The sequence below is a fragment of the Electrophorus electricus genome, chromosome 17 (assembly GCF_013358815.1).
Source record: "Electrophorus electricus isolate fEleEle1 chromosome 17, fEleEle1.pri, whole genome shotgun sequence".
NCBI lineage: Eukaryota > Metazoa > Chordata > Actinopteri > Gymnotiformes > Gymnotidae > Electrophorus > Electrophorus electricus.
Window position 1 is genome coordinate 15,758,114 of NC_049551.1, and position 26,929 is coordinate 15,785,042.

The 26,929-nt window shown below is 50.1% G+C and overlaps 1 protein-coding gene across 2 annotated transcripts in view; it reads right to left on the reverse strand.

The window, feature by feature from the left end:
• Positions 1-26,929, reverse strand: part of unc5c (unc-5 netrin receptor C) — a 109,353-nt gene that overhangs the window by 14,015 nt on the left and 68,409 nt on the right. Inside the window, exons 4-9 of one of the 2 annotated variants that reach the window (XM_027003506.2) lie at positions 23,527-23,630; positions 11,523-11,703; positions 9,417-9,584; positions 8,829-8,993; positions 4,942-5,001; positions 1,124-1,315 (exon numbers count right to left, since the gene is read on the reverse strand). In XM_027003506.2, coding sequence (XP_026859307.1) covers positions 1,124-1,315; positions 4,942-5,001; positions 8,829-8,993; positions 9,417-9,584; positions 11,523-11,703; positions 23,527-23,630 — 870 coding nt within the window. The remainder of the gene's footprint in view (positions 1-1,123; positions 1,316-4,941; positions 5,002-8,828; positions 8,994-9,416; positions 9,585-11,522; positions 11,704-23,526; positions 23,631-26,929) is intronic. The other variant, XM_027003507.2, reaches the window with a different exon arrangement.

Consider the following 26,929-nt stretch of genomic DNA (forward strand, 5'->3'; position numbering starts at 1 on the left):
ACCTATACACACACTCCACCTACTCCTACCTACACACACTCCACCTGCTCAAACACCTATACACACACTCCACCTACTCAAACACCTATACACACACTCCACCTGCTCAAACACCTATACACACACTCCACCTACACACACTCCACCTGCTCAAACACCTATACACACACTCCACCTACTCAAACACCTATACACACACTCCACCTAGTCCTACCTACACACACTCCACCTGCTCAAACACCTATACACACTCCACCTACTCCTACCTACACACACTCCACCTGCTCAAACACCTATACACACACTCCACCTACTCAAACACCTATACGCACACTCCACCTACTCAAACACCTATACACACGCTCCACCTACTCAAACACCTATACACACACTCCAAGTGGAAGATATGACAGACACCCTTATGTCTGAGTGACAAAGAACTCTTCTAGGTCTCACTCTCACCCCGGGAACTCTGCTCACCAACGTGCACCCAGAACTCCTGCGTGGATGCTCTAACGGGGGGAGAAGGGATGTCAGCGGAGTGTGGAGGCCTCGTATTAAACTCCGCCTGCCCCCCCCACACCTCGCTATTTACCTCCCCTCCACAACTGTGCCAGCCTCCGTCAGCTCACCGCCGCTGATATCTAATTATCATTGAACGTGCCACACAGGCAGACCTAATTATGGCTTCATGATAACTTGCAGACTGCCTTCACATCAAAGTGACAAGCATTCTAATGGTGTCTAGGCAGAAGCAGCACCTCGCTCTCATCCCCCCACCCATCTCTCTTTTCTATTCTTCCTTTTGTGCCTCCCCGTCTCCACAGTGGGGGGTGGGAATGCAAGCACCACCCCCCACGCTCCTCGCGCAGCAGACGACGCCACTGACACATATCAATTCTCGAGCTGTGGCTGTCACCTCCGTCACCCCTCCTGAATTCATCGACAGCAGAGCGGCCCGCCTGCTCTCCCTCGCATAATGGCGACATGGAAGAAATAAAAAGAACGTGTCAAAACGTTTCTGAGCGATGGGGACCGGTACGACCCACGCGTGATTGGCTATCGGGAGGGGGGGTGTGGGCAGTTTTTGAAACTTCTACTTCCGCGGTTTGCCAGCGCTTACCTGTGCGTGCCGTCTTAATGCTCACTGGATGAAATCCGCCGTTGAGCGCCGAGGAGTCGATGATGTCGGAGTCGAAGTCACGGTGGTTCTTGCGGTACACGAAAAGGGCCACGATGACGGATATGACGAAGCACATGATGACAGCAATGACGATGCCTACGTACAGGGCAACATCGTCCGTGCTGGGGGCAGCTGTGAGCAATAAACACAAACAAAAGAGAGGAAGAAGACTCTTTGAACTGTGGGTGCACACTCTGGATACGGAGCACGAATCATCACTGATTGATAGCACTTTCATTAAAGCTGTGTCAAATTAGGCAGGCGACGCTATCAGGGGCCCAATATCCTGTTCACAGACTGCATGGTGTGTTATTAACGGCAGGCCTTCATTACCTTCTGCTGAGTGAACAGAGGCTCCTGACCAGAATGTGGAGGAACTCATTTAACATCAACAAATTGGGTGTAGGCGGTACAGTAAGGAGTTACGCAATACGTGGTCAAAGCGCATCCTCCGTGAGTTTCAACATTTGCGTAAATCAGGACGGCAGAATAAAAAGGAAGCGTTCGCTCAAGCGGCACGTTACTGTCCGGCGGGCGTAACGTCCTGCCGCTGTCCTCGCCCACGGAGCCCGTGGCACACACGAGCGGCGTTAGAGTCGCAGGAAGACGGAGGAAAGGTCGAGTTAAATCTGCACAGGACACATACAGAGTCAGCACGGCCGACGTGAAGGAGGAGCAGCGCTTGTAAGAGCGTTTCCACACGTCCACGCTACAGTGGCATCTCACAGCGCCTGCAAACGCAGGTGCCTTTGACGCTTCTGGTTCTGTGCTCCAATAAGGAGAATGGATTAGGAGTCTGAAACATGGTAGATTGTCTCAAATTACACAGGACCTGGATGAAACCCGCGCCCTCCCGCCCGGGACAGCCTGCCTGCTTTTGTTCCTTCACTGCAGTGATAAAATCTAGAAATAGCCTCGAGTTTCATATTCCATCTCTCTCTCTCTCTCTCTCTCTCTCTCTCTCTCTCTCTCTCTCTCTCATTCTCTTTTTTTCTGTTTCGGGCTGCAAAAACCCATTACTGATTATATGGGATGGTGGGCCACTGCTGTAAGACACCTGACAAGCCATCATTAAGAGCTGCGCCTGCCGTTCGTCTCCACCGAAACGTCGTCTTTGTCCTCCCGGTAATTGTGACGGATGTGATTGGCCATCAGAGAAGCCTGACAAGTGACGGAAATGACCGTACTTTAAAGGTGCTGGAAAACTATGGAGCGACAGGAAGAACTCTTTCCCCAGAATGCGGCCCGGTGCCACCTCCGACACACACACACACACACCAAAAAAAAACCAAAAAAAAAAAAACCCGGTAAGGGCCATTGATTCTTCCATCACTCCCTAAATGGAACATAATCAAGCCTTGTCTGGTGCCAAGAGCCAGGATGGATTCACGCGCCTAATTCTCTCATTTGAAGCGGCTCCAAAGGCAGGCGTGGAGGGCCTCACGTTACATTGTGGGAGTGCATAAATTACTGGCGCGCACTTAAGTGCCAGTGACGCTGCAGCTTCTGCCGTTGGCATTTCCTAGTCAGCTGCTGTTCCCTGCCTGACCAGTAGATGGCACTACCACCCACAAGAAGCGTTGGACTGAGGCGCACACGTCTTTGTTACATGAAGGGATGTGCATTGTCTTCTGAACCGTGCTTCCTGAAACTGGTCTGTAGTTCCGATTAATGGGGCAGCTGGAGTGAGCGATGAGAACATTTGGTTAAGATCCTGGCTGAATGGAAAGAGCTTGCACTCCCCGGCGCATCCGTGGCCTTCTTAGTCCACTCAAAAGCAGCCTGGATTTTCTCTCGTTTAATTAAACTGTCTCATATCTCCAGTGGCAAAAAGGTGGAGGACATTGCGCGGATAGGAAGGAAGTGTGAGCGTGTGTGTGTGTGTGTGTGTGTGTGCATGCATGTGTGCATGTGTGTGTGTGTGTGATTGCCATACTGCCCTGAAGAAGCTTTCTCACCACGCTTCTTACAGAGGCCTTTTAACAGGGAGAACCAGTCAGTGTTAAGATTGGCTTCGCACTGGCACTTGCCGGCTTTAATCACCATGACATTCCAAATTAAAATCCTTAATGGGAGCCGTGCCCTCCAAACCAGGCCATTCTGACCTCTCCGTCACGCTCCTCCTCTCTCCGACCGCAGCAACGGAGCGCCCAGGTGGCGTTCCAGCTCCTTTCTACTGGGGGCTCCCCTGCAACACAGACTTCCTCGCGCTGCTGTCAGACAGGGCTGTCGCCGGGCAGGGTCGGCAGGCCGTGGGGCGGCGCATGGCGCGACTGCGAGGCTTTTGGGGGGAGGCAGTGCAGTGGCAGAGCTCTGCTCCTGACTTAGGGTGGGGATGTTGTCACGGGTGCATGAGGAACTGATCCTATCGATCGGCGTGTGATCCCAGCAAGCCGGCGAGAGGCGGGGGGGCGGGGGGGCAACAGGGGAGGTTTGATTATCTGCCAGCTTCTAAGCCCAAAGCACCCCTGCACTTTCTACACAGAGGCCTGACACAGGCAAGGTGAGGCAACTTGTTCTGTTCTGCATTCGGAATGACAGACAAAGCGAGAGAGAGAGAGAGAGAGAGAGAGAGAGACAAAGAGTGGGAGGGAGGGAGGGAGGGAGGGAGGGAGGGGGAGAAAGAAAGAGAGAGAGAGAGAGAGAGAGAGAGAGAAAGAGATAAAGCAGGAAGAAGCAAGAGAAAAATGTCCCGAGCGAATGGCAAGTAAATGAAAAAAAAATCTATTTCTAGTCATTCCGTGACACAGATCCTCCCACATCCCCCTCCTAAACAACCTGGATCGTTCGGGATTATTAATAAACTTCAGCAATTGCAGTAGCCATTCCTCCTCCAACACTCTTCTTCCCCAACAAACGCTGCACAGGTGCGTTTAACACAGACACCAGGATATGCGGCAAGTCCAGCCCTGCCCTGCACACGTGCACGGACTGGGAAGAGGGAGACCGCAGGGAAGCGCTGGAAACGCGGAGATATCATCTGAGACGCACGCGAGACGCACTCGAGACCTCCCTCTAGTTACTTAATGCGTGTCCCTTTAGCCCAGGGATCAGCTGCACGCCTGCCTGGCGGAGCAGCTGAAGGCACCCGGGTGGAGAGGAGACATTTGGATGGAGAACTGAGATGAATGCATCTCTCTGAACATGAGTGATCACAGTTAGACGCAGAGAGGGGAAGAAATGGGTGTGGACATGAAAAAACTCCAAAACATTAGGATTATTGAGCAATTGTTTGCGTGTGTGTGTGTGTGTGTGTGTGTGTGTGTGTGTGTGTGTGCGTGGAGAGCTCCTCTTCCTTAGCCAGTGATCACAGCAGCCAAGTGTGAAAGAGGCACAGAGTGCAGCATCAATGCCCAGGGTTTTTTGACAGAGAGAGAGAGAGAAGGAGGGGGAGAAAGAAAGAGAGAGAGAGAGAGAGAGAGCACATTCAGAAGACGAATCAAATGCAGGTGTAGGAAAGCAGCAGCAGGTGAGAGGGAGAGATGGAGGCTGATTTCGAGAGAGATGGAGGCTGATTGAGAGAGATGGAGGCTGATTTCGAGAGAGATGGAGGCAGATTTAGATGGAGGCTGATTGAGAGAGAGATGGAGGCTGATTGAGATGGAGGCTGATTGAGAGAGAGATGGAGGCTGATTGAGATGGAGGCTGATTGAGATGGAGGCAGATTTAGATGGAGGCTGACTGAGACACAGACATCACGGCAGACACAAACATGGGAAACAGAAAGACAAAAGAAAGGAAATGAAATGAAAACTCACATGGATATCCAAAAGCATCACTCTCTCCTTTAGTTTCAGAGGACTTCTGATTTAGGGAACCTTGGGCAGAGAAGGGGGAGGGGGAAAATCAAATTTAACACAACGTGATTGAACAGAGCTGAGACACGGAAATCAAGGCAGAGGAACGGTGACGCGGAAGGACCATCCTTCTCCATTTGTTGTCACTTTGGTCCCTCTCTCTCTTCCTCCGCCACCCCAGACGGATGAGGGGTCCGGGGGGGCCAGGGCCAGTGGCACAGGGGCCAACGCCACCATCCGTCAGGCACATTTAAGTGCTTCATTAGGAGTAATGACCGCGCTCAATGGATTGTTTTAAGCTGATAAACAGTCTCTGAGTCAATGAGTCAAAGGCACTTACGGCCTAACATCTGCCAAGAAGGCCCGGAAAAATCTCTCTCTCTCTCTCTCTCTCTCTCTCTCTCTCTCTCTCTCTCTCTCTCTCTCTCTCTCTCTCTCTCTCTCTCTCTCTCTCTCTCTCTCTCTCTCTCTCTCTCTCTCTCTCTCTCTCTCTCTCTCTCTCTCTCTGAAGGTGGATGCCATTAGCACATGGGCCTCTCGCTAATGTAGCATGCTAGAAAAGGTGCTACATCACATCAGCACTGACTAGAACAGAGGAGCAACAGAGCTTGGCTGGCCCAGCACATCTGCATAGACTGTTAAGAGAGAGAGAGAGGAGGAGGAGGAGAGAGAGAGAGAGGGAGGGAGGGAGGGAAGACAGATGTGTGTTGCTCCAGGCCACTCAGTGCACAGAGACAGAGAGCTGTTCAATTCTAGGGACAGTCGGAGGCGATCTGAGAATCGGGTGGGGTGGGGGACAGACAAACAATGAACTCTTTGTGCAGACGCAGACGGCGCAGGAGACAGATAGGTAGATATATCGACGGACAGGAAAATCAATCGCTTGACGGATGGTGGGTTTTTACGTCCGTGTAATCAAACATGAAAGAGGGAGAGAGAGAGAGGGAGAGAGCGCGCAGAGCTGCTGGGTATGGGACCAGTGAAAGGTCTCGCGTGCTGTGAGAACCCAGGACCCCATGGAAGTGCGCGGGGACGGCAGGTGTTCCCGACTTGGGAACGGGGACCGTGACGTCATCGATCGGTAGGGAGAAATGAAGAGATTCCTCACACGAGAGGAACTGTCGTTTCCGATGGGAGTCTTGCTCCGGGTTCGGCTTTGGTAATGGATGGCACTAATCTACTAGCAAGCATCAGTAGCAAACTACTTTTTTTTTTTTTCTCCTTTTCAACTTATTGCAATACAGAAATAAAAAAAAGGAAAAGTTTGTCTGAATGTGACCTTCATACTGTATTTATTTATTTATTTATTTTTTGCTTCAGCTCCAGTCCTTGAGAAAAAAAACGCTTCTATTTGCCCCTGTGTTCATGTCTGTCTTGCCCTTTCAGCGAGATCGATATGTCAAGAAAATGTCATCTGTCTGTGGTTGAGTAACCAAAGCCCTCGACGGGAACATCATAACAAACAAAGATGGCCAAAAAGCTGAAAAACAGCGTGTGCGGGAAATGCGGGAGTGGAAATCCGAGTTTAAATGTGAAATAACACCACTTTGCATCCAATTTGATTTCGCTGATATGGGGCCTGTAACAGGGCATGACAGCTCGGAAAAGTTGAACTGGAAATCGCCTACGTAGCGATTACCGTGGAGCAGCACTCAGCGCCGGGTAATACGTCAGCCTGGAAGCACTGAAATGCCTTCTGGGAGCAGGAAATGTAAAATTCCATACGTAAATGATTTGTGTCCGTCGCGAGAGGGGGGGCGTCTGGCGTGGGCGAGATCGGGCTCCGCCGGACTCGAGGTGAGTTCACATATCACGCGCAAACCATTCCCGGCGATATCTGCAATAACGGCGGCTTTTAGGTAATGTGCATTTCTCCTAAATGCACGGCGAAACGGTCATTAGCATGGACATAAGTGGTTTCACCCTTTTAGCCCGGGGAGAGGGGGAAAAAATCAATCAAGGGAAGTGAGCCTAAATCTATATCATTACGGGTTTTATATTCTCCACAAACTAGTCATCAATCTGACACGGAACTAATGCCCCGGCTGTGAGCTGCGCAAAAAGATGGGGGGAACGGGAGAGGGCACGGGCCCGATAAATCTCCCGTCTCGCGGTCTCGCGGACGTTAGAAATAACGTGAGCTGTGCGGGGCCAATCAATTCCCCGGGAAAAGCTAATGATCAATACGGTCAATTAATGCGCTCTCATTTACATGTGGAAGCGCTTAAAATTAAAAACGGCGTCATTACATGGATTTCACAATGTCATTACTGTAATTCCAAGTGTAGTTCTGTTTTTGATCCACGTAGCAGCCTAAACGTCATCTAAACGGACCCCATTGTTCGTCCGCGGCGCGTATTTGAGTCTCTGTAGAGCGGCGGTGTTTAAAATGTGTTTTCAGTCTCTGTAGAGCGGCGGTGTTTAAAATGTTTATGTTTAGTCTCTGTAGAGCGGCGGTGTTTAAAATTTGTGTGTTCAAACTCTAGACCGGCGGTGTTTAAAATGTGTGTGTTCGGTCTCTGTAGAGCGGCGGTGCTTAAAATGTGTGTGTTCGGTCTCTGTAGAGCGGCGGTGCTTAAAATGTGTGTGTTCGGTCTCTGTAGAGCGGCGATGCTTAAAATGTGTGTTCGGTCTCTGTAGAGCGGCGATGCTTAAAATGTGTGTGTTCGGTCTCTGTAGAGCGGCGATGCTTAAAATGTGTGTGTTCGGTCTCTGTAGAGCGGCGATGCTTAAAATGTGTGTTCGGTCTCTGTAGAGCGGCGATGCTTAAAATGTGTGTGTTCGGTCTCTGTAGAGCGGCGATGCTTAAAATGTGTGTGTTCGGTCTCTGTAGAGCGGCGGTGCTTAATGTGTGTGTTCGGTCTCTGTAGAGCGGCGGTGCTTAAAATGTGTGTGTTCAGACTCTAGAGCGGCGGTGTTTGATTACATAACACACAGTGAGCAGAAGGAGGCCTGTTGTGGTTCTGTACAACAACAACTAAAAGATCCGGGAAAAAGACGGCAAGTTTCTCTGCCCACGGAAAAATTTCCATCCGTCTTTTGTATTATTATTTTTTTTCAGAATAATTTGCAAGGAGCAAAGCAGTAAAGATTAATGGTATAATTACAGTGCTCTAACAGAGACGACAAAGTTTTTTTTTTTTTTTTTTTTTTTGCTACTTAAGAGTTTTAAACACTGGCAGAGGGCAGCGAGGCTGACGTAAAATACTTGTCTGCTTGTCAACACTTATAATTGGCTCCTCTGTAACAAAAAAAAAAAAAAAAAAGTCAAACGTGCTGGTGAGTCTTGTCTACAACCCCGGTGTCGTCTTCCTCTCCCTGAGCCCCACGCTTTTAAATTAGGGACCAGATCATAGTAATCACGAGTGCTTAGCAATTCTGAAAGTTTTGTATAAGTACTTTATAATCACTTACCATTATTTTAAATATAGTTCATGAAAGGCAGGTCTGTGAGCAAGGAAACTGCTTTCTGGAATGTTCTTTGGGCTGAGACATGATTTAACACTCACGTGTTCTATATTTACGCCCTGTGGTTGCCGACTGAGGCTACATATTGTTGTTTTGTTTTGGCTGTTATTGTTCTTGTTTTGTTTTTGTTTTGGCTGTTTATTGTTGTTGTTTTGAGATCTTCTCCCTTTCCAGCAGCCACCCATCTGCCTCCTTACTGCTCCTAACGCCAGCGTGTTAAGAACCGGACAGGAAGATAAACGGCCAGGGTGGCAGGGAGCGGCTGAAAGAACGTCAGGAAGAAAGCAGAGGAAGAGACGAGAAGGGAGGCAGGAGGCAGGAGCGGGGCTTGGCCGAGGCGAGGGAGAGGAGGCCGGTGATGAGGAAGGCCCAGCACTCACTCTGCAGGCAGAGGCCATCCGTGCAGTTCTTGGACTGGAGCACCATGCCCTCACAATCCTTGCCTCCGTTCTTGGGTGCCGGCGCGCCGCACTCACGACGCCTCCAGTGTGTGCACTCCGTCCCGCACGTTGACCACTTGCTCCACTCTGTCCAGAGCCCGTCCACTGCAGACGCAATGAGAGAGAGAGAGAGAGAGAGAGAGAGAGCGAGCGCGCGAGCGAGCTTTAACGATAGACTTTAATAAACAATTACAATATAGAAGCCCCCAACATTCAAACACACCTTAGAATTTCAAAAAGGAAAAATAAATTTTAACTCAAAAAGTCACCAAACACCCACTGCCTTATTTTTCACAGAGAACAAAACATCATTGTGAGAGAGAGAGAGAGAGAGAGAGAGAGAGAGAGAGAGAGAGAGAGGCAGCAGTGCAGCCAAAACCACAGGCATCTTAATCTTTCACTCGGCTCTTTCTAGCGGTGTTGTGTCAGGGTTTAGGTCTATGATCTATGGGACTCTAACTAAAACAACACTCTAAACAGGGCTGGTCCTAGCTCAGACAGACACGAGACATTCCCGGGACTGAGTACCTGGACATAACACGTTGCAAGACAGTTTCTGGATGGCCTGGCCGTCACATATGGCGCCGCCGTTGAGGGGCGCCGGATTGGTGCAGCTGCGAGTTTTCTTCTGGAAGCCCCTCCCACAGCGAGTGTTGCAGGCCGACCACTCCGTCCACGTCGACCACCCTCCGTTAACTGCCACGGCAACGAGAGGAGCCACAGACTTTGTTTTTGTACAAAGACGGAACGCTCGGGGAGATAAAAAAACTCCAAGACGTTCATTCCTTATTCATTATGCATTTTGTTTTTCCCTGAGAACAGCGAGAGAAAGGCTCGGGTTTACGTGTTGCGGTGGCTAAATACGCATGACTGCGATGGTTCCCAAGACGACAGCAGCATCCATCTCTCACCACCGCGAGCAGCCGGGACTTGGAAAGCCATTGTGGCTTTGGTCCTCTCGCCACTCTGGCTTTTTCTCGCGATGTGAGAAGTGACAGGGCTTTCGAGTCAACCATGGCCCGCGAGACTGGAAGGAGGTTCAGCCCTTTACCGCTCGCTGACTCGCCTCTACACTATCTGTCCCCCCACGTCCCTGCCGAAGCCCCTTGTTGTGGCTGCATCGGGGGCTCCGATTGGCCCTCCCACCGCTCGCGGTCCAATCAGAAAGCGCCGCCCAGTACTCCCCCAGTAGGCCCACAGACGCGGCCGCATGACGCAAGTGTCCCCGGGCCGACATCAAGGCTCCCTCCTCCCCCGCGCCTCCTCGTGGGCAGTGTTTCTCTCAGACAGGCGGGCCGGAGGGAGGAGGCTGACCCCCGTCCCTCAAAATCCGGCCCAGATTCCTTTGCGGCTTTGTGCAATTGCTTCTCTTGGATTCATCCTATTTGCACGTGCTGGAAAACCACCCTCCCCATATATATATATATATATATATATATATATATATATATATATATATATATATATATATATATATATATATATATATATATATAAAATTTTTATTATTTTTTTTCCCCCTCCTAGCAATAACAAAGAAAGACATCAAGATAATGGAGGGGAAAGATCTTAAAATAATGGAGCTGGAGCGAATCCCCGAGCTGCCAGAGCCGTGCGATTGATTTAGAGCTCGGCCTGGAAGTCCACAGGAGGAGGCCGATGTGAAACTTGACCCTGGTGACATCACCTACTCCTGTGAGCCACTAACTGCGGCCAGCCGGCCGTCTCTGCGCTCCGATAAACAGAGAAATGGAACAAAGGCGGCAATGGGGGGCAGCGGCCAGCAGGGGGCGGCCGAGAGCAGCAAGCCGCCGCCCTTCAGACGGTAATGAGCGCAGCAGTGGACCTGTGGCCGCTGCCGTCTCTCAGGACTGCCGAATCTTTGAACCGCTGTCCCTTCGTCTCAGCCCCGCACCCTCCCTCGTGTTCTCTCTCCCATACGAGCCCTTTTTCTACGAGCTTACACCAGGGGGACGACTCCACTGGGTCCCTGCACCGAGGAAGATGAGTCGATTTATTAGCGGGGGAGAGAGAGAGGAGAAGCAGGGTTGGGGTGTGATGTGAAGAAAAGCCAACTCTGATGGCAGCAGGTAGGAGGTTCTCGCTTCCTGGGTTTCTGCTTTATCCAGTGAGAGAGGGTTTTTTTCCTCCCTCAACCCCCTTCTGTACAGGTAGCAGGTACCGCTCTTCAGTTTCCCATCATAGCGGGCAGACGGAGCAGAACCAAGCCGGTCGTTTTTTTGGGGGAAGCACTTCCCTCGCGCTGTTCCTTCAAGGCTTTCTGGGCCCTGCGTAAAAAATGGCTCCACTTGTCAGCACATCTAGTGTCTCTTAAGAGCAAACGAAACCTCTACTCCAGGGAGCCGTGAGCCAACATCAGACTCTGAGGAGTCTGATGATGAGGAGGAGAACTATCGCTGTCAAAACGGCTCGGCCCAAGACCGGGTACCTCGGAAAACCGAGTAGCACGGGAGCACGTCCCGAGCCGCCGATCGCGCGCTCGCAAGCCCGGCCGCTGAGATCAGACAGCTGCCTCAAACGTCGTCCCGTCAAAGAACTTTAAGCGGTTTTAAAGGACCAGGCACAAACGTGGGCTCACGGTGGAACAGACGTGTGCGTGCGGGAGGGCGTTACCATAAACTATCACGGTGGCTGTGGTGCTTCTCCTCTTGGCTACAATGTTCTTGGCCACGCAGGTGTAGTTGGCCGTGTCGGAGAGGCGGGCCTGTTTGATGATCAGGTTGTGGTCGATGGTGATGTAGAAGTTGCGGTCATCAGCGGGGTCGATGATCTCCTCATTCTTCAGCCACTCCACCTGCGGAGTCGAGAAAGCGGGAGAAACGGTCGTCACCCGGAACGCGGCTCCGCTCAACACACCGAAGATTTCCCCGTTAACCCGATCTGCCCGTCCTCCGTAAATCAGAACAGAGTGTGCAAAGACGCATTTCCTCACAGTTGCTGCTAACGTTTCGATAAAGCAAAATAACAGCAAGGGTGTTTATGTCTGCAAAGCCCGATGTTCCATAAAACGTCAATAACTATCATGTTCTTTCGTTTTTTTTAAAAAAAATTCATCCCCGAAACAAAGTAATGTGGCCCTGTCAGATATGCTGTGAAAGAAACAGTGTTATTTGGGGAGCTAAACGCCTCCTCGACCTCTACTTATGTGTGTCCTATTTGCCAATGATGCCAATATTAGACCCGAGGTTATTTCTGAAGTGCGTGTAACCGCTTGGAAGCTTTATTTGACCATAAATCAAGGCGAATTTTGCAGCTCGGCCCCAGGGATGCTGGGCGAGGCAGCGTGACTGGTCAATACTGCAGCGGATGCGGTCGCATGTCCGGTGCGGCTGAAATCTACGGCTAACGGCCTCCGTTATGCGGGCCTCTGGAGGCCACTCTGCTAGGCTTCTGAGGCCCGCGTAACGGAGAGGCAAGAGAGGTGTCCAAACTGCTGAGCATTACGGGTCAGGACGAGATGTGAAGAAGAGGGCTTGATGATGTCTGAAAGCTTTCAAAATCGCTTCTGTTTTTTTGTAATGGGGTAAGAGGCAGGGCTAAAAAGAGAGAGGGAAAGTGAATGTGATTTAGTTAAGCAAGGTCATGTCAAATTGCTGGCGGTTTAATAAGAACGTATTTACTGAATTATAAAACACACAGATCTACCTCAGAAATGTGTCCTGAGTGCCCTGCTGGGTCATTTCAGTGTCACTCTACATCTCAGGGATTCAAGACTCGACTTAGCACGGACGTAATGGTTCTGTCTGATCCTCTCACAGAGAACAACGCCTGGCAGTGTCTGTAGATATGGATATCACATCATAGCTGGCATCAAGCTACGGGCATCAAAGTCAAACCCTCAGAAATAGTGAGGGGGAAAAAACCCCGCAAAAGATCAGGCAACACCATGGAGGAGAGCAACCAATAACACATACACACGCACACACACACGCTCCTCAGGGAAATACCATCTGTGTTTAAATAAATACCACAAAAGTGGAAAAAGGAAATCTGAGATTAAAAGCATAATTGAAAAGGGCAAAACGCTGAGTCAGCAGCGCGGCACTCTCGGAGAGTTTGTGCGGTTCGGAAGACGGTGGGCGTAAGTGCTGGCCCACAATCAGTCATCCACCCTCCAGTGGAACGCTCACGGCGGCAGACGGATTCATCACTGGCCTGCTTGATTTACCAGACACTAAAAATACCATGATGGCTTCCTTAAGTCGTTAAAGGGATCAGCTTATGATAAGAGCTAACTGTTGTGTACGATGAGCAACTTTCAATTTTAGCGTTTCCCATTATTGTTTATAAATATTTAATAGCTTTGTGGGTGTGTGTGTGTGTACACGTTCTTTTTCAGGGCTAGAAGGCAGACAGGAAGGACACACGGTATTGGGTGCTGTTGAGTCTGCTGTTATCCTATACACTCCCACACTCCATTGACAACGGTTGTAATATCCAGAGAGGGTCCTCCAATCGCAAGCAAGGTTCTCCAACACGTGTGAACACGCCCGACGTCTTCGGGGCCGGACCGTCGCTGCTCTGCCTTGTTCCGACACGTGTCAAGCGGAACAGGTTTGCACGCCTCTCCTGTACATTAAGGCCTCACAACAGGACAAAGCAATCAGCATAATGGCGCCATTGATGGAGATGTGGGAGCGAAAGTGGAATCGATGAGGATTACATCCTAATCCACCGGGCTTGCACACGCAGAGGTGATTATATGCACCACTCAGTTTACCAGGCAAACATCAAGCAGGAAGAAATTTGTGCGTGTGTGTGCGTGTTCGTGTTTGTGAGTGTGCGCGCGTGTGTGTGTGTGTGCATGTGTGCGCGCGTGTGTGTGTGTGTGTGTGTTGTGTGTATCTGTGCCTGTGCAGGTGCGTCTGTATTTGTCTGAATTCTGGTTCCTGCATGCAGCAGTAGAATACGTGTGTAAAAAATATGAAAATATCTGTGTAAACAGCAGAATATTTAGGCCTCAAATTTATTTAAATGTTTATTTAAACATATGGGACCTAAATAAAGAATTTAAATGTGTTTGTCTTTGTGAGCAGGTGTGGTTGTCTTTGTGAGTGTCAGGAATATTGAATCGTGCATTTATAAGCACGTGTGTGAGTTTGCGTTTGTGTGTGTGTGGAGGGGGGGGTGTATCTGCTTATCCCAGCTGTGTGATGCCTGTGAGATACTGATTGGAGCAGGCGTTCCCCGCTGGGAGCAGAGCTGCTGTTATTTTTTGCCGACGGTCCCAGAGGATCTCTGAGAGACGTGGCGTGGTCTCCTGGCGTGATCGCTTCCCCCTCCTAACAGGCAGCGGACCAGCCAGCCAGACGACAGACCGAGACGGCATCTCCCGCCTTCAGGGTCTCTGTGGGGGTGGGCTCCAGGGTTGGGCACCGCAGCAGAGTTAACCCAACTGAGCTGAGAGTGAGCCGTACGCGAGCCGAACGGCAGCACCGCAGAGAGCAGATCGAAAGGTGTGTGTCTTTGAGAGCCACGGTCTGTGTGCACGAACGCACTTGACTGGATGTAGCCATGATCAGCTGTATAATCGAGAAATCCGTGTCCCCTGGAACACTTGCTCTGGACGTCTAGCGAGCTTCGTGTCTCCAAAAGAAACGGACAAGAGACGCAAGCGCTGAACACAGTGTGAGACCTCTGATGTCACAGCTGAGGAACGTGCCCCTACCCACACACCCTACCTCAACCTCTCTCAGAAAGCACTGGTAACAGTATTAGTCTGTCACAGGCCTAACGCTGCCAGCCAGCAATGAAGTCACACACTCCATCTCTTCTCTCTCTCTCTCTCTCTCTCTCTCTCTCTCTCTCTCCCCCTGACTCTCTCCTTCTCTCCCCTTCTCCCTCTCTCTCTCTGCATCACCACAGCAGGTAAATGACAACGTGTGTGGTAAGTGTTTGTGCAGGGCTACATGACTCATGAGCACATGCAGTGTGTGTGTGTGTGTGTGTGTGTGTGTGTGGCTAATGTAAATGAAGTGTATGCACACTGATTACTTGAGTAGGTGGTCTCACAGAGAAACAATGTCAGTGCCTGGGGAAGGAACAGGTGAAAAGTAGCACGTACATGTACATTCTCTCACATACATACACACACACACACACACACACACACACACACACACACACAGACGCACGCACTCCAATATCCCCTCTGCCACAAACGGATGTGTATGAAGAAAAGTGTCCTTTTTAATCTATTTTCTCACCCTGCCACTCTCTCTCTCTCTCTCTCTCTCTCTCTCTCTCTCTCTCTCTCACTCTCACTCTCTTTCTCTCACACACACACACACACACACACACACACACACACACACACCCAGATGACTCTCTGCCTGATTGTCACCAAGACATTCATAGCCATAATTGGCCATTTTAAGTCATTAACAGAAAGTAAATTGCCACATGTCAGCTGTCATAAAAAGAGGGAAGGAGAGAGAGAGAGAGAGAATAAATGAGAGCGATAAAGAGAGAAGGAGAGAGAGAACACGGGGTGGGAGTCTATACAGTAAGGTCACGCAGAGGTCACTGAGCAGGACCGGAGCAGGACAGTCTTTTCCGACAGAGCATCGATCCTAATGTGCGTTTTCATTCCTGTGACTAAGGAGACGGAGGAGAGCAGACGGCATACTGCGTGTGTGATTAGCACACGCTCGGCCTCTAATATTCCTGCAGGAAATGAAAACAAATGGGCATTACTCAAATAGGGAGAAACATTAGCGGCCAATTATTAGATTCTGGATGCATCAAGAGACGCTGACATCAGTTTAATTTTAAACAGCTGGGTGTGTGTGTGTGTGTGTGTGTGTGCATGCTAGTATGCCACTGCGTGATAGTTAGATGTCGCTGTGTGACTGAGTGCGCAGTGCAGATGGAGGCAAACCTACATTAATATCTAACGAGCCACGGCAGCTACTTTAAATGGCAGCAGTGAAAAACTGTGGGCCAATCAGATCAGGGAGGCAGCTTGCAGGAGGGCCCTGGTCCTAGCCTCGCCCCCGAGACAGACTGAGTGCGCTCAGTCTGGAGGCTGCCTCTCTTCTTCCACGCGGGTTTAAGTGGACCGTGGTGGCGTCTCCTCCAGGGTTTGACTTATGGGCTGGGAAAAGTACATCAAAAAAAAAACAACAGCAATCTCGCTGGCCTGTGATTTCATGTGTAATGGGGTGTAAAGATCTCAGATGCTTTCAGGATGAAAGAGCCCAAAACAAAGGAACTGAAAACATTTCTGCTCCAATCTGCTGCCACTTTAATCGCCTCCATATTGTTGGGATTTGCGTGCCCGAAAGCAACATACACGCGACACGAACACAAATGGTCTCCAGCCCTGTGAGTGGTGACTCCACGCCTCCTCACATTCCCCAACTCCCACTCCTGCTCTGAATAATTCACACTCAACGCTCGACTGGACCGCACTGGGGGGAGAGCCTCTGAAAATCACAGCAACTCTGTTTACTTCAGAGAACAAACAGCGTAAAACCTAAAATAATCTGAAAAAGACTGCGCCAGAAGCCAAACTACCGAACGAGAAATTTCCTGAAAAAATCAGACCCAGTGCAGCCTTCAGTTGGGTTCTATTGGTGTGTTTTTGTGTGTGTGTGAAGGTCAAGGTGCTTCAGTTTAGATATGTTATAGTCCAGTCAGGGATGCAAAGCCCACCGTGTATGAATGCCAGGACACAGGTAGAGTGGGCGGAAAACACTCTCCCTCTCTCACACACGCATGCGCACATACACGAACACAGTGGGAAAGCACAAGTGCGAGAGAGGTGATTAATAGGTGTTGTTCGAGGCTTTCTCTGCAGAGCGGCTGTAGAAGGGCAGGGCTAAGCCGTAAGCCCTCTCTGGACGGCCTGCACACAGATGTCCTAATTAACACTGAAGGTCGACCAGACTGCTGGGGCTGCCCCACCTCGCCACCTTTTTTTTTTCGAAAAGATTTTTTATTTCCTTCCTCTCCAGCGAGTGGCCACGCCCACCGCTATCGTGTCACAGAGCCGCTGCCCCATCATCTCACTCGGTTTTAGCGCACACCTCACAAAAAAAGAAACGAAAGAAAACAAAACAAAAACACACACAACAGGGGAGCCCGGGAGGGCCCCTCAGTCTCGGCCCGGGAGCGGGAGGAAACCGGTAATCACACGGTTTAGCGGCAGACCAGCTTGCCTCTGAGAAAACCCGAGCGGCAAAAGATTCCTGATGTGGAGCGCCACAAACGGAGAGGCGAGAGGCCTGGAGACGGGGGCAGCAGGAGAGGGCTTAACGATCGAGGCGGCTTTTTCCGGCAATTTCCACCCAAGCTGTGAGCTCAGAGGACTGCAATTTCAGCCCCTCTGCCACATCAGCCAAATTGCTCAGACCAAACTTTTCTTAGACTGCTTCTGTTGAATTTCAGAGCCCAGCAGGCTGTGTGTGTGTGTGTGTGTGTGTGTGTGTGTGTGTGTGTGTGTGTGTGTGTGTGTGTGTGTGAGTGAGTGAGCATGTGGGTCTTCTTTATGATTTTATTATTCTTATAATTTACACTACCACGTAAATCTCATCTATAAAGGCAAATAAAGTTATCCGAACAAAATGAAGAAATGAAAAAAGAGGAGAGAGTTATGAAGGATTCAGACATATAGAAATATATGCTTGGCATCTGTGGGGAGCAAAAATATGGAAAAGTGGGCCAAATCAATGTGCATTAATATTAATACCTCAGAATGTGCCAGAGAGCACAATATTATTTTGTGTGATGAAAATCTGTGTTGTGACACTGAACGAGTTTCGCAGAGAGCTGAGGTCCCCAGCCTTTATGGTGCATGAGGTGGGGCGGGGCAGGACCAGGGCAGAGAGGCAGGGCGGATGAAGCATCCCTAAGCTGCCGTTACCAGAGCTCCTGTCCAGACGGAACTCTGCTCCGTTGATGTCTCATCTGTGTCACTCCGGGTGGAGGACAGTCTCGCTCAGTCGGACTGTTCAGTGGGGGCTCAGATTGTGGGGAGTGCAAAGCCCACCTTCAACCACTTATCACTCTGTGTGTGGTGCGCTGCCACTCGGACCATATATGAGTGTGTGTTTGTGTGTGTGTGTGTGCCCTTAATGAATACACTTTCCCTCTCCCTCTCTCGCTGTGTCCAAAGCCAGCCACTATACTCGGAGGAGCCAGGCTAGTGGAGCACTGGAGTGTACACTTCAGAGTGCCCTGGAGTGCACTGGAGTGTACACTTCACAGTGCACTCTGCTCCCTCACTCCTCCTATACATGCAGCCCGGGCTAAATTCAACTCCCACACACGGAACAGAACATGGCGAACCAAAACCTCACTGCAGCAGAGGCTGGAACTCCACCACAGGACTTCACAGCGGTGTTTGTTTACAAACAGCCAATCCCCGACTGATTCAGCGGCGTCCGGGTCTCCGGGAAGCGGGGGGGTTAGTTGTGTTCTCGTTAATACTGCAAGATCGTTTCCAGCCAATGCACTAATTCAGCACAAAACCCTCTCTCCCCTCAGACATACAGCAAGCCTCCCCAAAACAAAATGACAGATAACAAGATAAAAGAGTGCTAAAGAGACTATAATTGGACAAAAGACGTTAAATATCATTAAGCACACAGCAGTGTGTTTCGTTATAATAAGCCTGAACTGACTCACTCATTCTCATTCTCATTCTCTCTCTCTCTCTCTCTCTCTCTCTCTCTCTCTCTCTCTCTCTCTCTCTCTCTCTCTCTCTCTCTCTCTCGCTCGCTCTCTCTCTCTCTCTCTCTCGTCCAGGTTAAAGGGAAGGAAGCTCAAATCCTGCCCCACTCTGCCAGAGGAACTACAGGGTCAGCAGCACGCGGAGCTGCTCCAGAGTGCGACGGACCTGCTGGCTTATTGGAAACAGAGGAGGGTTCTCTCTGCCAGCGGAAAGTGCATCCAAAGAATTCAAAACGACAGTTGCTGGTCACAGTTGTTAATGCAATCCAGAACAAGAGGGAAAAAAAAAAACGAACTGTAAATATTGAGTGATGCTTTCTGCTTTTGAACCAAAATCTTCAGTGCGATCCGACAATTTGTTTATTTTGTTTAACAAAAAGGGGAAAATCTTAACTTTCCAAGTGCATGGAAATGGTTGACGTTGGCAACCAAAATCCTGTCAGATTCATACTGGGACTGTTGAGGCATTCCGAGCACCTCCAGCCATCTCCTAGGCTGTGGAAAATGGGTCAGTGGTTGCGGTAGCAGCAACATGGGCCTCTACCCTGCGGCGTGCCAATGACTCTCTGCCCACCATCGCTCGGCAGGACCCCGGCTTGCCTGGCAACCGCCTGAAGAAAAAGAAAAAGGAAAAAAAAAAAAAAGCCGTTTCCATGACGACAGGCTCGCCAGCACGCTGGCGCACCATCACCTCTGAACCGCATCTTTATCTGAGGGCTCTGACAAGTGTCTGCAAGAGGCAGAAGAAAAGGGCGGGAGGGGCGCGCAGGGATACGGATCCTTTCAGACGATTTGTGCGCTCGCCAAAGACGCCACACTTGAGAAAGGGGGGGGGGGTCACGCGAAAAGGGGAAAACTAGACAAGAAAAAGGAGAAAAAAAGCTGTCGCTCACTCGTGCTGCAGTCCTTTTGGAGCACATAAAAGAGCTCATGGGGGACTGAATGGGGAGGCTCCTCAAAGGGTTGCCAGGTCCTCCTGCCCATAACCCCCCACAGTTAAAACCCCTCCTTTCCAACAAACTGGTGGATCAAGAGTTACGCGCAGCAATGTGGATGTCAGGAGTGAAAAACTAATAAATAAAACTAATACTAATAATAAAACTATTAAATAAAACAAAAACTAATCAATAAAATTAATAGTAATAATAAAATGAATACCACTAATAAAACTAATACTAATAAATAAAATTGATACTAATACTAAAGCTAATACGAATGTTCCCGTTTTCTAGCACACTTCATCAGCCCATTAAAAGAAAATGGAGACATATGTAGACATGTCTAACGCGTCCCCCAGTCTGAATGAATGGCTGTAATGTATACACACTGCATGATTCATACCAATGACCCAACTGCTGTGCTATTCTAAATATATATATATATATAAAAACCCGGACAAAAAGTTCACAGCCGCAGTATTTCAGCCCCCCCAGCCTAATGTGAAGGCAAGCGCGCCAAAATAAATATCTCCAGCTTGTTTGGGGCTCGGAGCTGTTGGCACTAACTGCTGTTCAGAGCAGATCGGAGAAGATGCGTCCACCATTGCGCCGGCCCAGGCCGAACCAGAGGACAGCAGGCGGGAGCGGGACTGGCCCGGGATTCGTCCGTCAGGACGGAAGCTCTGACAGGAGCTTCCGAGTCGTGACTCCTCAGGTTTTCCGATTGGCTCGTGCGTTTACGTGCCTCCGGAGCAATGCAGAGAAAATGAATTATCCAATTGCTCCGGGAGCAGGAGTTGCAGCGCACTCGGGTTACAAAACGCCACGTTTCATAAAGCTCGTTCCCGAGACAAACAACTCGGCGGAAATTTGCATCCAAAGCGGAGTTCGCTACATTTACGGGTGACATTCCCAAACACAAACAAAGGCTGGCACTCCACAGACGGCTATTACCATAACGCCTTGCTCTCGGAGAGGACTACACATTTCTGATTCCGTTTGAGCGATGCCCACCCATCCAGTCGTTGCATAATCCCAGCCGTTTGGGAAGCAGATTGTCCTGCACGACGATCCAGATCCAAACACGCAGAGAAGGAACGCGATGACAGTGTAGTATCGGATTATTTATGCTACATTTTCCATTCCCTTTCAAAGAGGTTGGGAACAAACGACGGTACCAGTTAAAAGCAGACAGAGAGGATTTGAAAAGGTTTACGCTATAGCTCACTGTACTCGAGACTTTTATTTGAATAGGGATACGTTGAACAGATCAGAAGGGATGTAATATGTGAGAGACGCAGGAGCGGAACAGACGATTGCATCATAATCCCAGTCTAATCAGATCGTTTGTCCCCGCATACAGGGGGAGTAATCCCTCAGCTCCCATGCTCCCCTGCTGCATCTCTGCTCCCTACTTCCAACGCCCACCTGCTGCCGGGAGATTGCTCCGCTTTGACGAGCCATCGCCGCCTGTTTCGGTAAACGTGTACCGTCTGCTTCCTCCGCCGGGGAATTTGTGGTGCTTAGGATACGATGCCTGGGACTGGCCGTTACCAGGTAACTCGCGGTGCTCCGGCAGTGCCGTAGCCCCGCCCACTCCCTCCACCCCCCCCCCCCCCACACCCCCCCACACCCCCCCAAGATGGTCTCTCCGCACGGACCGCGTGCACCTGTGACTGTGCACGATGCTGCGACCAACCAGGCAGTCTGCAGGTGTGCAGGCCTAGAGATGGAGGATCAGGTCCAGGGAGGAGGTCTAGGGACCAGACCTACAGACCTGGTCTACGGACAACAAATTTCCTCTCCTTGACCGCCGCTGCTCCCGACCTCTCGCCAGTCACGCCGACATTTCTGCCAATCTCATTAACGAACAACGAGGAGAATAAATTGAATTCTGTTGTCTTGAATTTTTTATTAAAATTTTTTTTTAATTTATTTAAGCACTCTGAGCTTATCCTCTTTCAGATGTAATTGTCTACACGGCAATCAATTACTTGAAGTCTTAAAATCCGCAAAATGTTACAGGGAGACGTCATACTTTCAGCTGTGTGTGCGTGTGTGTGTACAGGAGGAAGCTCTGTTTATGTAGCTCTGTTTCCCAGTTTCCCCGAGGCGTCCCGTCTGACAATGAGTCCTTACTGTGTCGTGCGACCTGTGCAATTTAATTCCATACTTGCTATACTTGTCATTACGGCTGACCGGGCTGAAACGGCACTCTCCACAGTGGCTCTCCCACCGCAATGGCGGAGAGAGAGAGTGAGAGAGTGAGACGTCAAGCAGGCGCACAGGCTAACGGAAAGACATGCCCCTCATCTCCGACGCTCCAAAGACAGAGCAAACAAGAAAGAATAAAAATGCGTCCCAACAGATCTTGCTGACTGGAACATGATTTGTTATACCTTTGTTAGAACTCCTTGACAGCCCAGAAAAAATCCATTCAGTGTGTGATCCCACAATACAATTTCAAAAACACATGGCTTTTTAAACATTTTTTTTTTTAAGATTCTTAGAGTCTTCTACGCGTTTTGCTCGAAGCTCTGCTCCCGTGCCTGAAGCGCTCCCAGACGGGGGCTTGGCTTCTAACAAACTGGACACAAGTGCATTATGGGCCACCTGGTACCGTCAAAGCTATCGACCGTGACGGCAGGCTGCGCGGCAGCTCCGGTCATTTTGTCTGGCTGTTTCCCGTTCTGCCGTGACTCTCGTTGGCGCAGCCTCTCTACGCCCCGTTTCAAACAAGCACCACAGAGATCTATATAATCTCACCCGGAAAGCACGGCTTAACGGCAGGGCGGAGGCGTTTCGGCAGCACGGGCCCGTGTGTTGCTTTGGGGGGAAACTTCAAATGAATCATCTACGGTTGGTCAATTAAGATGGAACGTGAAAGCGGAGGATCCCGTTTCCTCGTGCGAGTATCCCAGAGCTACTGTCAGACCCGACCTTTCCTGCAGGAACGCTGAGCCGAACGGTCGCTCCATACGCGTTTCCAAGCATCTGCAGCATGTAGGAAATATCTCAGCCTATGTGGGAATAACATAGAGGCTTAAAGGAGCTTTCTTATCTGCTCCATGCTCAAACCACACATGGAACAGCGCCGAGAGCCAGCAGCGTTTACTGCAAGTGGCTTCGGCTGGGAATTCTATTCCACATACGTAAAGAGCATTAATGCAAATGCACACCGTGGCGCTCTTGTCCCGACATTCCCGCCTCCTAAACCAGGTCGTTATTCCAAACACACACACCGCTCCAAGACGCGACTTCCCCATGGCAGTTCCGCACTCACGATATCCTTGTGTAGTGAAGACGATGATAGATAATCATAAACATAAACATAATGGTTACGCGGCTTATGAGGAAGAAATAAAGGGAAAAAAAACGCAGTGCCCAGAGCGGGAACGTTAATGCCTCCCCTCGGATCTGTCCATTTGGAAAGCTAAGCCTGCCTGCAAGAGTTTACTCATGGAGTTTCCATAAATTGTTACTTCAAAGCAGACACAATACGGCCTGCCAATGTAGCTTTCGAAGCTACTGAATGTTATTTTGCTGTTCTTCTCATAAAGATGCCCCCCCGCCCAATTTCCTTTGAAATGTGTTTTTTTTAATTGTTCAAATTTCATATATTTCTATTTATTTTGTGAAATGCCCTTTAAACAGCCTGCCTGTTAATCCTGTTTAGCTGCAACTTTCTGGTGTAGTTAGGCCAAGTTGGTCTGACAGTTCCACTGCAGGTACGATCGATATCTGTAGATCAATGTGTCCCGTTCAGCTAAATACAGATTAACAGGTGGCCGCTGAGGCAAACGTTACTAAACAAAGTCTGACATTTACGTTTAGTGATTTAGTTATCTGCACATCAGCTAACTGGGAGCTTGGCATCTGCCCTGGTAACAAAAGCTAATCTCTAACTCAATACAGAATTCATCAGCAGAGAGTGCAGCTGCTCTATTCTTTGTGTGTGTGTGTGTGTGTGTGTGCGTGTGCGTGTGTGTGTCACGATTACGTACCTCTGCAGCAGGTACCCCTTCAGGTGGGCGGCACTGAAGAAGCACTTCCTGTTCTAGAGACACTTCCTTCCCAAGAGGCTCCTGGTCAAATGTTTTCCTGAGATCTGCAAAAGAAACCCAGAAGGGTTTGAATGGAAACTGTTCCTCTGAATTCTGCTGGCAGTGAAAGGAAGTCTTCCTGAATTCTTCTCCAGAACGAAACCAAACAAAGTGGAATTCAGACTGCCCTACACTACACATTCATTAGTATGGAAAAATCTGGAAACTCCTGTTTGTTGCTGCTTAATTATACTTAATTATACTGTTTGTAGCGTTTCAGTAAAATTCTGAACAATCTTTATCATCAAACAAAGAGGGGTTTTCACCTCAGGGATTCAGTGGGTCCAGTGACCCTTGAACTCCCATGCCATCAGAGGGCAAGGAGGGACCTATTTGACCTTTTTCTCTCGGTGGCGCTAAGTGCGGCGTTCTCCCCTGCCTCCGCTAACCCTGCTGAACAGAGCTATATTGCCACTCAGCATTCACCCTGCTGCACTCTGTCTCCTGCCTTCCTGGGTACATATTTGACTTTCAGCTCAAATATAACATACCTTCTCTATAAGGCTGGGCCAAACTACCAGCGCACGCAGAGGGGCGGAGCTATTTTTAGTGACTGTATAATGAGGTGGGGTTTTTTTTCTATCTCCTGATAAATTCACCATCATTAATGAAGCAGTGCATTTTGGGTAGACCTTTGAACAACCCGATGAAAGGTTTTTCCATGAAAAGTGGCTCCAGTGGAACATGGGAGGAATGGCCTACATATCCCGATGCCAAGCCCGTTCCAGCTGCCGGATGGACACGCCGATCTGACATTTAGGATTCTACAGACTATTCTTCCTGTTCATCTTCTGGCATTTTTATTTACTGCGTTTACTGTTGAGGCGCGAACGAGAACGGGTTGACAAATGGTTTCCAGCCTTTATCTCCGACGTAAACAAAGAAGCAGCGCCGTTTAATACAGCGCTCCGTCTCTTCCGCTACTGTTTAGCCGAGCTGGTCCCAGATACACGGCGGACAGAGAGAGACGACAGCTCTGCGTTTTGCATGAGACGGCTTCCGAACGCAGGACCTTTTGTTTATGTGACAGTACAACACCAAAGGGTTCGAGGCGTGTCACGTCTGGCGCTGCGCATCCAGGAGCCCGCGCCCAAACATCCCTTTAACATGCGGAGGAAATGTTTTACCTGGGATAAAGGGCTACGGGGGGGTGGCTCGTTTTGCGGTGCGATAGGCGGCTCAGGCAGTGGCCGAGCTACCTGTCGGGTGGCGTGACAGGTGGCTCGAGTCATCCGCGGGCTGTTCCTCAAAGCTGATCTCGCTTGCGGCTCGGGCCGACAGTGATGGATGGCCCCGGCTGGCGCCGCCACCCTCGGGCCCTCTCCACCTCTCTCTCTCCATCTCTCTCTCTCTCCATCTCTCTCTCTCTCTCCATCTCTCACTCTCCATGTCTCCCTCTCTCTCTCTTTCCATCTCTCTCTCTCTCCCTCTCTCCATCTCTCTCTCCACCTCTCCCTCTCTCTCTCTCTCTCTCTCCCTCTCTCTATCTCTCACTCTCCATGTCTCCCTCTCCATCTCTCCCTCTCTCTCTCTCTCGTTCGCCCGCCGTCCGTCGGCTGATCCCAGCTCCGGCCGGGCGAGGGATTTCACGTGTTGCTCTAATAAAAATCCAATATTTCTCCCTGTTCCTACACTTGATAAAATAGGTGTGCAGGCGGAGGCAGGAAGGGAGATGTGGCTGGCACGCGACCCGCTTTGGGCTTCATTACATATATATTATGCTCTGTGGGGACAGCGTGATGTCAAGACGAGAGAAGAAGGCAATAACCCGGCCGAGCTGAGCGGAGCAAAGCCTTGTCACCATACCATACCTACCATACTCATCTCCAGCGCTGAGTACGGCGCCTACGGCGGCTGGTTTAGGACAAACAAAAGCGGGGAAACCAGAGAGAGGACATCTCGGCAGGACCGCAGCCTGTGAGAGCAGCTCTGTGGAGACACAAGTGAGCCCCAAGAGCTGAACGGGGGCGCTCCGGCTGTCGGGACCTGGAATGTGTTTCCCTTTGTTTGAAAAGGTCAGGTCAGCTGGTGGGAACTTTAATCAAATGCAGATCGACAACGTGCATGTGCATGTGCACATGCACACTGACACATGGCGACTGATCCTCCAGTGATGCTCGATATCTCTAGGTTGCTTTTTTTAAAGCTCTAAGCCAGATGGAATTCCCTTATTTGGTTATATGTAGATAAACACATGCGTACAGTACAGTGAAAGAGTTCTCTTTGCAAAGCCCAGATTCTTCGGGAGCTGGGGTCAGAGCTCAGGGTTGGCCTTTGCACGGCACCCCTTGCTCAAGGGCCCAACAGTGGCTTCATGGCAGGGATTCGAAGCCACAACCTTCCGATCGGTAGCACAAAGTCCTGTCCGCCACGACCCATCCGAATATCCCAAAGAATGTTTCAGACCAGCATGGCTCGCACCAGCACGGGAACCGCAGGTCCCAGCATGTGATAACGGTCTCCCTGGTGCAGGAATCTAGACCAAAGGGAATGCTAACACGATCCTAACACTTCAGGAGCCGCTGTGAGACGTGTTAGTTAAAGTGTGCTTCAGTCAGAGTGTGTGCTGCAGATGAAGGCAGGCTCTCGTACACGTTTGACACAGGGATAACAGTAATTGCTTTAAAAGTGATACAATCAGGCATTTTCCAAAGTTTGCAATTATATTTTGAACGGAGCAAGTGGGAAAAAAAATAGAGGACTGCTTTGTTCGCTGGGTTCAGATGAGAACACATGCTCTGGTCTCGTGGGGAGGGTATCCGTGGCCGGATTCCTGACTGTTCTGAATGCTGCTGGAATGAGGTTCCATCTCACGACTGTGGAATGCACCCTTAGGGCTGTTGGAGCCATTCTGTGCTCGCGCTGACCAAAAGTGTTTTTCTTAAATCCTTTTGGGGTAATTTATGCACTGCCTCGAAGGCCGGCTTCTGTGCCCCTGAAATACGGCTGCGACTGGCGGACTCATCATCTTGGCGGGGAAGCTGGACTTCCCCTTATTTGCTGACAGGGCACTTGCTGTGTGAACACACTTTCACGTGTTCCTGGGTCAGTGAAAGGGCATGCACTCGGGTCGCGAAATAAAACGTGTACGGTGGACGCCACGGTCCGTGAAGCCAAAAGAACTTGAGGGTTTGAAAAGGGGATGGCGGGGCACGGTGGGGTACTTTGGACCGTAGGTAGGGTGTGGGGCCAGGTGTGGTACAGGGTTCAGTGGGCTGGAGGATGTTAGGGTGTGGTACAGGGGGGTGAGTTGAGCTGGCAGAGCACGGGGAACAATGGGTCGCGAGAGCCCTTGCGGCGTGCG